This window comes from Helianthus annuus, chromosome 6, assembly GCF_002127325.2.
Source record: "Helianthus annuus cultivar XRQ/B chromosome 6, HanXRQr2.0-SUNRISE, whole genome shotgun sequence".
Lineage (NCBI taxonomy): Eukaryota > Viridiplantae > Streptophyta > Magnoliopsida > Asterales > Asteraceae > Helianthus > Helianthus annuus.
The window spans coordinates 134,069,123-134,083,990 of NC_035438.2; the positions used below are offsets into that span (position 1 = coordinate 134,069,123).

At 36.9% G+C, this 14,868-nt stretch overlaps 1 protein-coding gene and 1 long non-coding RNA gene across 2 annotated transcripts; both read right to left on the bottom strand.

Annotated features, from left to right (window-relative positions):
• Nucleotides 1-7,320: 7,320 nt before the first annotated feature.
• On the bottom strand, nt 7,321-7,833 carry LOC118479475 (auxin-responsive protein SAUR21-like). Its single transcript, XM_035974017.1, has one exon. The coding sequence runs from the start codon at nt 7,741-7,743 to the stop codon at nt 7,444-7,446; it is 300 nt and encodes a 99-aa protein (XP_035829910.1). The 5' UTR covers nt 7,744-7,833; the 3' UTR covers nt 7,321-7,443.
• A 4,996-nt stretch (nt 7,834-12,829) lies between these two features.
• LOC118479476 lies at nt 12,830-14,472 on the bottom strand. The gene is made up of 3 exons (XR_004859656.1): nt 14,197-14,472; nt 13,031-13,197; nt 12,830-12,949 (listed from the first exon to the last, which is right to left on the bottom strand). It is a non-coding gene; the product is annotated as an uncharacterized LOC118479476 (long non-coding RNA).
• Nucleotides 14,473-14,868: the final 396 nt, after the last annotated feature.

Below are 14,868 nucleotides of genomic sequence, written 5' to 3' on the forward strand. Positions count from 1 at the left end.
TTTTAACTGTTTTAACTTCAGATTTTAAAGCTTTTTCAACAGTTTTTATGTTCTTACGTCGTTGCTTCGTTTCTTGTTCTTTAACTGTTCATTTATCATGTTTTGGTGAAACTGACCGACGTTGAGGGTGAACCTTTTCAGGTGGTGCTTTCTCAACAAATTTATCCTTTGGAGCGTTTGGGCAATTTTTAGTGATATACCCAAATTCCCCACATTTAAAGAATGTTCTCCTTTCCACAAATTTAGGAGAATTTGATTGACCACAAGATGTCAAACCCGTGGAACCTGAGGTACTAGCCTTTTCATCACACCCGTTTGTATGTTGAGTGTAATTGTTATCACTGTTACGTTTTAAGATCGTGACTTGTTGTACAAAATCGGTGTTTGACTTGTTCTCAAAAGTCTCAATCTTATAAGTACCCTTGGATGACACGAATTTGACATCTTTCACTTTCTTTTGAAAATGAGCTCCTTTTGTTTCAGATTTCATTTGAGGGACATTAGGCTTTTGAGCTCGCTTGACAGGTTGTTTACCAATAGAAGCACTAGGTTGTTGAGTGGTTGGTGATTTTTGATTACCAAACTGTTTTCTGATCTCAGCCTTAGGAATTGGATCACATTGTGTTACAACAATTCCCGGAAGTCTTTTTCCCAAAAATTTGTTTGTGTTATCTTCAAAGACTTTATCAATCAAAGATTGATTGACATTTTCAATTGGAAAATCGCGATCTGAGTAGATTTTATCACCACCAACCAACGTATACAACACAGTACTGCTTTTAATAGCAGACACAGACGTCTTGTCAACTTTGACAGGATCTATCACTTGTTTGACAACTGATGGAACAGCAGGAGTATCAGGATCACAAAGAATGTGATTCTCAAGTGGAATTACTACTCCTTTCATCTTGTCAAGTGATTTATCCTGATCACTTACATCCAATTCTGATTCATCATCCGATGACTCATAGTCCTCGATAATTGGAGGACTTTGTTTCATGGATGTTGAGGTTTCTTGTTGCTTAGAGGATGTGTTTGAGGAACTGTCCGGTTTGAACCCTAGGCCAGTAGAAAATTCCTCATAATCAAGAGGCACACTGGGTTCATACCGTGGCATATCTTCTTCATCAGGCATTTTGGTATAGTTATGTCTCAAAGGGGGTGGACATTTCTCAACCCTACGCCTTTCTTGTTTCCTTTCAGTTGTTGAACATCGATGATGTGATAAGCACAAATCGGGAGTTAGAATAACTCTCCAATTTTTGTTTGATTGCATCATGCTCGCACTTGGCAATGGCTAGTTGCTGTTTGGTTTCCTCAACAATATTTATGTACTCATTTATACTCACTTGTTTATGGTAAACCACTTTGTTCACTTCGGACACGCTTTTCTTTAATGTTTCGATTACAGATTTAAATTCTTTTTCGTTCCGAGTTAAATCCATATTTTCCTCTTTGCATTTAGATAGTTCAATAACCAAATTTTGATTATGACTATGAAGCTTTTCTGATTCAAGTTTCATATCTGCACAAGATTTACAAATACTAGGAGCAGGAGTTTCAGAATTTACCTGACTCGAAGAGGCAGAGACGTTTGCCATAAAGGCAGTTTGAAAAGAAAAAGATCCATCTTCATAAAAGAATTTCTCCATTTCCTAAGATACAGCAGCAGCCTTCTTGATCAGAACTGATTTCTGACTTTTCAACTACTCAGCTTCATTTAATAAATCTTCAACATCAGATCCTGCTTCCTCCTTCACATCAGGCTCAGAGTGATTATCCCCAGAAATAGAACCTTCTTCATCAGAACTCCCAGAATAACCAGAACTGTCGTCACTTTCAGAAAACTCTTCCTTATGAACATGCTTAATGTGATTGATGATCTTTGCATAACATGCTGTTCCACCTCCTTGATCACCTTCCCCAAACTGTACAGACCAGTCACATCCTTCATCAGCTTGAACAGTCAAAGCCCGATTGGGATTTGACGGTCTGGACTAGCTCTGATTGTTGTTGACTGCCACCATCCTCCTGTCACGATTCTCTTGCTGGGCATTCACATTCGAAGTACTCGTCCGGTTTCTGAATGGGTTATGATTGCCTTGTTTGGTTGGTCGGGTGCACTCACGTTTGAAGTGCCCTTTCTCGCCACAATTGAAGCATGTGACAGCATTTATATCAAACCCGTACTTCGTATCCTTCTTGCCTTCCAACGAAGTTCTTCCAGTTCGAGCCATGAAGTCTTTTGTCCTTCTAATTGCACTAGCAAAAGCCCATTTGATATCCATCAACTCCATTTCATCCTTGTGGATCTGTTGATAATCTTCGTGGGTCATGTTGATGTTTCCAATCTGACCTGCTACCAAACCGCAATAAGCACTGACCATTGTATTGATAAGTTCCATATGCTCCTTTGCTACTTCAATGCTAACTTGAGAAAGGTTTGAGGTGTCGACTTGGATAGTGTTAGGGTTTTGAGGTTGAGGATTGTTGGTATAATGAGCTTGTTGTTGTGATTGGACTTGTGGTTGTGATGGAACAGGAATGTATGACCTTGAATCGAATTGAGGTTCTGCAGGATTGACTTGAGGTGGAGGTTGAGGAGTTGGAATATAAGCCCTTGGATCGAAAGCTGGAGCAGTAGTTGATTGAGGAAACGGAAAGGAACTTGTATTGGACACACATGCAATTTGCAGTTTTGGTTGCTGGGCTGCATTGGATCTGGCCAAGGCATCGAAGCCGAAGATACATTTCTGTATTCTGAGGAGCGGGAACTGGTTTTGCTTTCCTGATTTCTTCATCATTCTTGTGTTCCAGCTTCTGGATGAACTCATAGATGTTAACTGTGTCTAGAGTACCCGTATGCTTCAACAACTCAATAAAAGAACTCCACTTTGGAGGTAAAGCATCAGCAAACCTATTCACCATATCCTGTTGAGTAGCCAAAACCCTATAAGAACACATTTCACTAATCAAATGATAAAATCGTGTAGTCATATCATTAAGGGTTTCATTTTCCAAAAACTGGAAAGATTCAAACTCTTTCTTCAACAGATCATAGCGAGACTTTCGAGTAGCTGCATTGCCTTCTCCTCTCGCAACCAAGGCATCCCACAATGTTTTCGTGTCTTTGCAGTAGGAGAACTGATGATAGATATCTTTGTTAAGTGCTTGTGTAAGTGTAGCAAAAGCCTTTTTCTCCAAATCATAGGCTTTCTTGTCATCTTCGAGCATGTTAGCATAACCCGCTGAAGTGGATGCTGCAACTTCAAGATTAGGGTTGAATGCATTGATGAAACACGTCCAAAGTTCGGTGCTTTGCCCTGAACATATGTGTGAAAGCGTTTTTTCCATGATGGAAAGTCATTCATGTGGTTCAACTTTGGTGGACGATTGTTGCTGCCCGTTTCACTTTCGCTAAGCAGAAGATTTTGAATACTTTGACTTTGATTGGATACCAACGCCCATTGACTTGCACTGATCGCTGGTTGAGGAAACATACTTCTCGCCCATGCTGCTGCGGAAGTTTGATCTTAACCGGGCTGTGGGTCCGTACTCCAGTCCCACAGACTTGTACAACTCATTTTTGATGTATACTAGTGGAAAACCTGAACAAACACTTGAAAACACACTGTTATGATGAACTTGCAAACCTTCTGTTGAAAAATGACAACTTTCACGACGAAACACTCTCTACGAAACAGAATTGTGTTTTGATGAAACAACTGATGACGAAACAGATCTTGTTTGGTCAAAGAAGTTTGATGAAACAAATGTCTGATTCGTCAAAGGGACCTTTGGCGAAACACCTTTGTTTCGTCGAAGGGATCTTTGGCGAAACACTTTTCTGTTTCGTCAAAGAGACCTTTGGCGAAATACTTTTCTGTTTCGTTGACTTCTTGATTCGTCGAAAGCTGATTCGTCAAAAAGGCTGTCAGAGGTTGGTAAAAGTAGGTGATTTGTTTATACACAGTCTCTCAAGTCACATGAATTTCAACCATGCTTTTCTTACCAACTTAGAAGTATGGTGGACAATAGGGTATGTTATAACACTTTTCAAAACAAAGTAACCTTATCAGTTGGATCAAAAAGCAAGTCTACCAAGAACACTTTGAATATCTTATGAAGATGTGAAGAACTCAAGAACAACCAGTGAATTTCATAATTTTCGACCACAGATTATTGTTTAAAACTTTCAACCAAAACCAACAGTTTGTATGTGTACACTCAAACTAGTATGGTTTTCCGTAAAACTCTTAACAAAACAAACAATATCCTTCCTTTTAAAGATCCTTTTCCATAAAATTTGAAGTTTTTAAGAACATTCTTTGAGAAAAACACAAACACTAGACAAACCAACCGTACTATGTTTGATTTTAAACAAGGATAAGAGCCACTGCTCTGATACCACTTGTAGGTCCCAAAATCGGAGGATCGATTTTCACTACCAAAGCCTTGTTTATAACAAACAAAGTTAAGTGTGCGGAATCCACTTAACTAAGCCAATCAAACATAGAACACAATAACACACAATGGTTAACCAAAGAAACACACTCTTTTGATTAACTGGATGAGATATTACAAACTGATACAAACACAGTTTACAAGCTTGAAGGGTATTCTCTCATCTCTAAGACTAAACTGTGACCTGTCTGTGCCTTATATAGCAGATGGGCTGATAAGCTCGACGAATCAGAACCTGGGCTGACGAAACAGGAGAAAGCCCAAAACTAAGCCCAACAGTCAACGAATCACATGTGATTCGTTGACCACTTTGACGAAACTGAACCAAATATCACCATGTCTGTTTCGTCGACATGTATTCGACGAAACAGACTGTTTCGCCAAAGCCTGCAAACAGTTATCTGTTTCTGCATAACAGACTGCAGAAACAGATGGCACAAACAACACAACAAATTGACAGATATACCCTTAATATGCAACATGCATAGTTTACCACCAATACAATAAACAAGAGAGACAAACAAGTCAGACACAAGCGGATAGGAGGATATTCGACTTGGACGACTGCGAATACAGACTTGATAACTGATAAAAGACCATACAAAATACAACATAACGTACAAGACTAGTAACAGACACAAAACTGCATCAATAGATGTCTCTTCCTGGTGTAAAATTTAGTTGATTGAGTGCAGTGTCAGTTTGAGTGACAAAATAAGAAACGTAATTCTCTTTGTAAGTATCCACTTGTTTTCCTTTATCTCTAGCTGATCACAAGCTTTGTATTTTTTAGAAAACCAGCAACTAAAAATAGTTAAGATTCCTTCAACTCAAAAATACATCCAAGTTAAATTTCATTCAACAGGAACAATTCTCTATTTACATCTATCTATAAAGTGTTGCTAATTGTTAGCTGTTTACAAAACTGCGGTTATAAAGACAAACATATACATGTCAGAACGCTCCCAAACGAGAAGCAAGACAAACAAGTCAGACACAAGCGGATAGGAGGATATCCGACTTGGACGACTGCGAATACAGACTTGATAACTGATAAAAGACCATACAAAATACAACATAACGTACAAGACTAGTAACAGACACAAAACTGCATCAATAGATGTCTCTTCCTGGTGTAAAATTTAGTTGATTGAGTGCAGTGTCAGTTTGAGTGACAAAATAAGAAACGTAATTCTCTTTGTAAGTATCCACTTGTTTTCCTTTATCTCTAGCTGATCACAAGCTTTGTATTTTTTAGAAAACCAGCAACTAAAAATAGTTAAGATTCCTTCAACTCAAAAATACATCCAAGTTAAATTTCATTCAACAGGAACAATTCTCTATTTACATCTATCTATAAAGTGTTGCTAATTGTTAGCTGTTTACAAAACTGCGGTTATAAAGACAAACATATACATGTCAGAACGCTCCCAAACGAGAAGCAAGCTCCGTGAATATGTCTTCACTACATGGAATTGTGAGCGCGCCCATTGGGTGGTTGTACCAAAACTCTTCCTCCGCCTGATGCAGTAAGTCCTGAAACAAAGGTTCGCTTAATAGTGATACCGGGACCATGTGCCGCTTCTTCTCTTGTTCCCCAACATAAATTGCAACATAGCCTTTTGGGATGTCCGTATATGTTGGAGTTCTGCTTCCATTAGATAATGACCGCCTCAGAATTTTTTTTTGCTTGAATGATACGAGGCATACGGATGGCCATATTTTCAAGATAGTGTGAGTCTGTTTCACTTGGAAATGTTTGTTATGGAAAACAAAATCAAAGTATTGCTTCTGGTTGGGTGATATTGTAGATGATTTTCTAGGAAGATGTGGGTGTATTGTGCATGTTGAATGATTTATATATATACCAAGAAGATATAATGAGGTACATAATAGACAGGAGCACATGGACGAGAAAACAAACACACATGGTCTTGTATCTTGAAAATAAAATTATAAAGAATTTGTGGACATCGATATTCAATCACAATCGAAACAGGAGATCAACATGAATAATTATATGGCCTTGAGTACAATAAGTAGTCAACTATTATCACTTGTAGGTCACTGTGTCCTCCCACCTAGTGATCTGCATTAGACTTGGTTATCCAAACAAGTGTTTAAACTACAGCTCTAACCACTAACATCGATGCTTAATTATAAAACAAAACCGAAATTACCCTCTAATTCAAGATTGCTGATTGAAAGTAGCAAATATACAGTCTTAATTTCTTAGGGAGTTATGTTTCCAAGGAACCTGAGCCTCCTGAAAATTGTTTATTGACTGCCTCACACACGTTGATCAACACATAAGATGAGTAAAAACTCTAGAATGCCTTCGTTACATCGTAACATGGAGGTTTAAGAAGTTTCGTAAAGTTGTTGAGCGCTAGCGATTATTATCTTCAATATCTCTGATGCCCAGTGTTTATGCTGACCTCAAATTCTGGACTGCCACCATTACATCTATCTTGCCTTTTTGTTCGAGTCAGGTGTTTGTGTGAACCTCAAACACTAGCTAGCTCATTTAAGAACACTTAAGACACTATAGTTGGAATTCATTCCTTGACCATGGTAATTATATTAATAGAAATTTCAAACAGGAGAACCATTTAAACTGAGTCTGTATTGTTAACAAGTTCGGGACTCGTACACGTGTAACCTTGCCTTTATTTCAATGCTTTTTACAAGGCGGGATCTGGATTAGGTATAAACATCTTCTTATTGTTAGGTTTTATCTAAATGTGAGAGCATGTTATTCTCAGTGTAGCTATCCAGTTAAACCTTTTTAACTAGCTAGTAACTCGCTTCTTATTCAAATAAAACCATGTAATAAAAATATAGAATATCATGAACTCAAAAGAATATCCAAATTAAATTTCATTCATCTGGATCAATGATCTAAATTTACAACTATAAATGGTTCCTACTGGTTAGATGTTTACAAAACTGTTGTAGATATAGACAGATGTATACAAGTCAAAATGCTCCCAAACGAGAAGCCAGATCTGTGAATACATCTTCACTATAGGGAATCGTGAGCCCGCCCATTGGATGGTTGTAGCCAAACTCTTCTTCTGCCTGATGCAGTAGCTCCTGAAACGTAGGTTCGCTTAGTAGTGATACAGACACCACAAACCGCTTCTTCTCTTGTTCTCCAACATAAATGGCAAAATAGCCTTTGGGGATGTCCATAGATGCAGGAGTGGTGCTACCATTAGAGAGGGACCGTTTGAGAATTTTTCTTGCTTGAATGATGCGTGGCATATGTATGGCCATGTTTTCAAGGAAGCGAGAGGCTGCTCACTTACAAAAGTTGTTGAAGGAAGATAAGAATCGAAGTAGCGCTTCCTGGTGAAAGATATGATGTTGTAGATGAGTTTGGATGTGGTTGTATTGGGAATGCTGAACGCTTTATATAAGAACATGATATAATGATCATTTCACAATAGACGGTGACATATGGAGGATAGAGCAGATGCACATGGTTTTGGGTCTGTAGGTCCCTCTCGGAGGATGAGGTTCAACCTTAACCTTGTTATACTAACCCACTAGCAAGTGCGGAATCCAAGCTAGTGAGCAAACCGGGATGAAACAAGCACAAACACAAACACACAAAGATTCACCGATTAACACCACTTGTATTAATACGAATGAAAGGTTCCTGTTACAAGCACAATGTTTACAAATCAGTTTTGCAAACTCTCTAAGTGTGTGTATGTGTTCACAGCAGAATGCTCTCTATCTATCGGGTCTGTCTGTGTGCATCTATCTCTCCAAGTCTCTATCTGAAATGAACACACTGCATGGGTATTTATACCCAAACACAGCAAGTCTTGTCGAAGGATTAGGATTACTGCTCGATAGATGATCTATCGAGCATAAAGCTATCGAAGGATACACAGGGACCTCGAAGGATGATGTATCGAGGTCCAACAATCATCCATCGAAGCATATCTTTCGATGTCATCGAAGGATTGAAGCAATCCTTCGATGGTCCATCCTTCGACACAGACATTGAACAATCATATACTAACTGTTTGGCCAAGTCAAACCGGAGGATGGTTGACTTGGTCAAACTTACATGACTAACAAGGACAACGTTTTATATCGTGACCGAATACAGACAAAGTACAGACACAAGTGCACCAACAAACTCCCCCTTGGCTGTAGCTTTGTCTCAATCTTCGATGGGTGCAGATTTGTCTCGATCTTGATCATCGTTAATCTTCATGTCTTCAAGACTCTGATGTCCTTTCAAGTCTTCAATGTCGGAGGATCTTCAAAGTCTTCACGTCTTGAAAGTAGAGAGTGTATCAACAAACTACCCGTATCATGTAGGAAGTGTGTTGACAAACTCCCCCTTAACATAAGCTCCCCCTTGAGTTATGCTCGTGAAATACTTGATCTTTATGAATGAGATCCTTGAGGTGTTGATGATGGTCCACGGCAACTCGATCATCTTCATCTTTTGAGTGCCTTAGCGTCGTGTCTTGATTCCGACGCTTGTCATCGACCATGTTCTCCTAGCCTTTAGAATCTGCACATGCAAGAAATCTAAACGCGTAATGAGAACAACTGCTTGGAATGGTTAGTATAAACAAATGACACACGAATGACCATGTCACAATCAAACACCGTCCGACAGTTTGAAAGTTTAATAAATTTGTCAATTTTAGTCTTTAACTTTCAAAACATGCAAATTTCGACCGTTTATGAAGATTTAGTCAATTCAGTTTTCGTTCAGGTTTCAAGTAACGAAGACTCGAGATCCAACATCGTACGATCGAAAATAAAATAGGAATAAAATCTTTTTGGCTTTTATAAACACTACGTCAAAATATGCCTATGGCCACACAAGAAAAGTGTGGCCATAGGCCTTTCGCCACACCTATTTTTTTCAGGTCAAGTGTGACCAAAGGTCGAGTCATCATATGTATCATATGGCCACACAAACTTTTTAGTGACTGTAGCATCATAAAAGTGTGGCTAAATGGTATCAACGTTTTTATGCTGAAATCAAGCATTCCCTCTATTAAGTGTGGCTAACTGGTTGCAACAACCACATGAATTTACTCTAAGAGTGACCATTTCTATTATATAGTCACATGAATTTACTAAAATGTTTGTTTTAGCCATACCAATTAAAGAAAAGTGTGACGAAAAGGATCATTCTAATCAAACATTGTGTCAATTACGTGTGGCTAAAGGATAGCAACAGCCACATATATTTATTGTAAGTGTGGTCGTTTCTAATATACAGTCACATAAATTTTTGTATGAGTGGCTAAAAACTTCTACTAGACACACAAAAAAAATGCAATTTTAAGTGTGGCTAATGTCTAACATTTAGTCACACATATTTGTTATTCCTATGATATTTGTTATCATTCCGTCACACAAACAAAAAACAGAGTGACTATAGTATGGCTATTGGTTATTTATAGCCACACGAAATTTTGTAATTTTAAGTGTGACTATTGTGTAACATTTGGTCACACATAACTTTTTTTTTTCATCATCACGTTTGTTATATTTCGTCACACAAACAAAAACAAAGTGACTATGATGTAGCTAATGGTTATCTATAGCCACATGAAATTTTGTAATTGTAAGTGTGGCTATTGTCTAACCTTTGGTCACGCATAATATTTTTTCCTATGGCATTTGATATCATTGCGTCACACAAACAAAAAAAATGATTATGGTGTGGCTAATGGTTATCTATAGTCACATGAAATTTTGTAATTTTAAGTGTGGTTATTGTTTAACCTTTGGTCACACACATTTTTTTCCTATGACATTTGCTATCATTGCGTCACACAAACAAGAAACAAAGTGACTATGGTATGGCTAATAGTTATTTATAGCCACATGAAATTTTTGTCTCATTAGGCAATTTATTTTGGAACTTTTATAAAGTTAAAACAACAATAAACATGAGAAAAACTAAAACAAAATGATATCAACAATAATAAACCAAAATCCATACATAAATTTTCAATTTAAATACTAATTAAAGACATACACGTCTATTCAAAATCTATCTACATAAGGTGCACAGGGAATGCCTCTACACATAAACTAAGAACTAATATACTCAATGCTTTTAGACTTGAAATTGCTGCAAATTTGTATCTAGTTGTTTTGCCATTGTGAAATGCTCCAATATTTGATAGCAAAATCAATGACCAGCCACCAGATTCAAGTTGTGGACAGTTCAATCATTGACCAACCACCCGACATCAATGAGATCCGAGCTATCTGAACTGCTCCATCCCAATAAAAGTATGTCCGATTACCTGCTCGCCAATGCAAATATCAGATGGAAAAACGTGTATGAATAACTCACATGTTTTGCTTCCACTTCTTTCTTGCCTTTGCCTGATTCCAGTTCCTCCAATTCTAGAACTGGTGATAGCTTCCTTGTTGTGAAAGGCAAACTAAAATGTTAGTTTCATGAATCTAATTTGGAAAGAAAAAAAGTGTAATTTATATGATCAAAGTACAAGTATTACCTTCTCTCGGAGAAGATGAAGAGGATAGGAATGTTGTCAAAGAACCATCACGTAGAGATGAATATAAAACTAATAAAAGAATTGTAAGCATGCTAAGAATCAATGTACCTGTGGTGACGTCTTTGGAACTGTTTAAACCATTGCAGACGTAACACCACTCCAAGGTTCTGTTGCAAATACATGACCAGATCTAAAAGGCCTAACACCACTCCACAACATTGTCGGGCGCAGCCGTGTGCTTTCTCGTGTCACATTAGCTGGGAGTTGAGGGAGACCAAGAACCATGTTCTTCAAATGTTTCCTTGGGTCTCAATTAAACCTGAAATCCCTGAGGCTTCTTGTGGCGCATATATCTCTTGCATGTGCTTCTGATTAACAATAAAACAAGTAATCAAAATCGTTACATAAAAACTATGAATGCAATTAGGTGTGGGCTCAAAAATTATCTCCAACACTTAGCATGTAATGGTATTTAGAAAACACACTTAAAAGGGTAAAAAACAACTATATAACAACTATCAATTGGGTTCATTGGTAGTTATTAAAGCAGGTGATACATCACAGAGTTAAATTGATCAAATGCTATATCTTAATGATATATGCAAGCATATGGAAAATCTGCATAGCTGATTCTAGAAACTACTTAGACTTGTGGCAGTTTGATATACGTTTATCGACATCCAGATCTCCATGTAAACAAATACTAATTTTAATATATATTTTTATAAGATTAGAACTTACATGCCTAAGTTAGAGTTTTGGCATATACTTCTTCGAGCTGTAGATACAAGTTTACTCCCAGAGGCTGTTTAAAGAAAGACAAAACTTTCAATTTCATATTACAAACATGGACTGTTTGAAAAAATTATGACTTGTTGTGTAAAGACTATAAGAATAGTAAATAAATCGATATTGATTAAAAAAGATGCCATTTTATATCTCATGAGTATCAAAAGTTGACTATTGGTAAAAGGAGTCTTAGCTTTCTATTTATAAAATGTTTTAAAAAAATGGCTACGTGGACATTTATAAACAAAATAAAAGAAAACATACATTGCATATACACGATTCGAGCCTTGGATTTTGGGCTCGAGCTCAGCTCTTTAGTAAAACTTAAAACTCGAGCTCGGCTCGAAAGATCGATCTAAGCATCTATGGCGCGAGTTAAAACAAGCTAAAGCTTGACTCGATCTCGTTTTTGGCTGTTAATGAGCCAAGGCTCGGCTCGAGCTCGATTCGATAGTTTGAGAACTCAATTAAAAAAGAACATCTAGATCATTCAAAAAGTAATATATAGTTTAAACCCTAAAGTACACTAAGTTCGATAAGGCTCTTCGAGCCTAAACGAGCTACACATACAAGGCTCGAGCTCGGGCTTGATATCTAATTGATCCTAAATTCAAGCTCGGGCTCGGGCTCGATAAGGCTCGGCTTGTTCGAGCTTTCTATCGAGCCGATCTCGAGTAGCTCGCGAGCCGCTCGGCTCGTTTGCACCCCTAAATTACATCCTGACTAATTTAAGTGTTTATTTAAGAGGACTGCATCATCCTGCTATTACAATGTAAGAGGATAAATATTACATTTTGTTTAATTAAACAAGAGTACCTGATGTTTCAAGGTGGCCAAACTCTTTGTGTGTATAGGAGATTGTGGATTAACTCCATTGGAAGGAGGAATGCCAATTAGCCCACATATTAAGGTTTGTTAAACAAAAAATAATAACAAATTTATAAATAAACACATAAATAACTATACGTACTAAAAAAAGAAAAAAGAAAAAATTCTCATGAAGTGAATGTTTGTTTACCAAAAAAAAAAACAAAGAGAACATAATGATACAAAGACGGTTTTTTTTTAAATTAAACTCTTTTTGTTGTGCAAGTTGAGAAGCAACACTTTGATCAAAATAATAAAGAACCGCAATCGTCATGGCTGGAACAAAAGCTCCAATGAACGTTCAAGATATCCTGCAAGAAATATGATCCTAAACTTTTTTTAATAAAAAATACTTGTTATTATTCATGCAAATAATAAGTATAAAAAATCACCTTTGCAACGATCCAATTTGTATAAGCACTAGGAGACCACGGATTTGGACTAAAAGGCCGCCTGTGTATTCCTTCTGGAACACTATCAGTTGGTATGTCTGACACACCGGTCAAAACAACCACCATAACCGGAACCCCATAATCCGCAATAAATCCCTTTAGCCACCCTGTTCCATAATGCCGAAGTAAGAAGGGCAAAGGATAAGACTAGTGAAAACATTTAGTTTGCAAAATGCCATGAAGATTGCAACTCAAGTTGATTTGGATTTTCACTTTTCGGTATACCAAATCCCTCCACAACTTCCTATGTATTCAACATTGTGTTAAATCACTATTTGTTTAGTGAATTTAAACTAAGCTGAATTTAGAGACAATCTAACTCATTTTAATAGCTTGCTGCATGAAGAGCATTGTAACTAAATGTCCAAATAATTCACCAGCTACTCGTGTGAATCTATTTGATTGAGCAAGCACCCAAAATAGACAGGAAGATCAGTAGAAATGCCGTCCACACACAAACCCTGTTCTTAACAAGACAAGACTAATTTTTTTAAACCCATAATATTCCAATTAGATTATGTATATAATATTAAATAAACTTGCTTCAATAGTACATAAAGTATATAAGCATTAACACCCATCATAAGGCAATAAATAGAACTTTTATATAGTAAAATAGCATGTTTGAGATAATTCAACACATAAGAGCATAACCTTGAATATTCTAGTTATCTAGTTGCAGCAAGAATTAACATTAAACTTAACACAGAAAAGCATAACCTTGAATATTCTAATTATCTAGTTGCAGCAAGAACTAACATTAAACTTAAAGACTTGAGAGCTCTGACATACATTCAACTCTAGCTTGCAACCACGAACATCAATATACAAAAAAAGAAAATAGTTAACATTCAAACTACAACACAAGATTTAAACACGAATCAATTAAATATCAAATAAGCTATGACCTTATCTAATTTAGCAACATTAAAAGCTCTGACATACATTCAACAGCCTTCTCCTGACCGTAGTTTCTAGAAACCCTCTGAATCGACAATATAATATATATTCAAGTTAACAATGTAATTATACGCACTGCAATCGTTGCAAAATCAGGTTAATTGAAGTAATTCTTGAAAACAACCAAGACGCTGAAGCATAATTACCATATTTTTCCTTTGATTGGTCCGGTGGTGATTTAGGGACTCCTTTGATTTCTCCTTTGCCATATTTAGGGACTTCGTTGTAGAATCTGACAAAGGTGGGAGAGGCGACGGAGGGCCAGGAGAACTGTAGTGGTCGAAGAGTTGCAAACCATTGGTATGAAATTGGAAGCTAGGGTTTTGATTTGTTTGTCTTGAATTTTTTCTGCTGTTTTTTAGAAAATTTTTGGGGGGAGTTCAAATTGGGAGCCCGATTGGGTTGGGAGGGAAGTTTTTAGGGGTAAAAATTTTAGGAGGAAAACTATTTTCTAATTTCTAAACTTTTAATATATAAAGTTATAAATAGGTTGGGAGGGAAGTTTTTAGGGGTAAAAATTTTTGGTGGAAAACTATTTTGTAATTTATAAACTTTTAATATATAAAGTTATAAAAAGTAAATTGAAATTATACAACTTTTTTTATATATATATAAATTACATGTTGAGCATAGAAAGTAAATTACCCATTATGATTAGGGAGCAAACGAGTCGAGCGGTTTGTGAACCGCTCGAGATCGGCTTGAGAAAAAAGCTCAAAACGAGTTACACCTTATCGAGACCGAGCCGAGCTTGAGCCTAAAATAAAGCTTGGTTATTTATTGAGCCCAAGCTCGAGCGTAGCATGTGAAGCTTGTCA

What these genes read in the sequence shown, in the direction of transcription:
- LOC118479475 (XM_035974017.1), bottom strand. Translation starts at nt 7,743, where the DNA reads ATGGCCATACATATGCCACGCATCATTCAAGCAAGAAAAATTCTCAAA.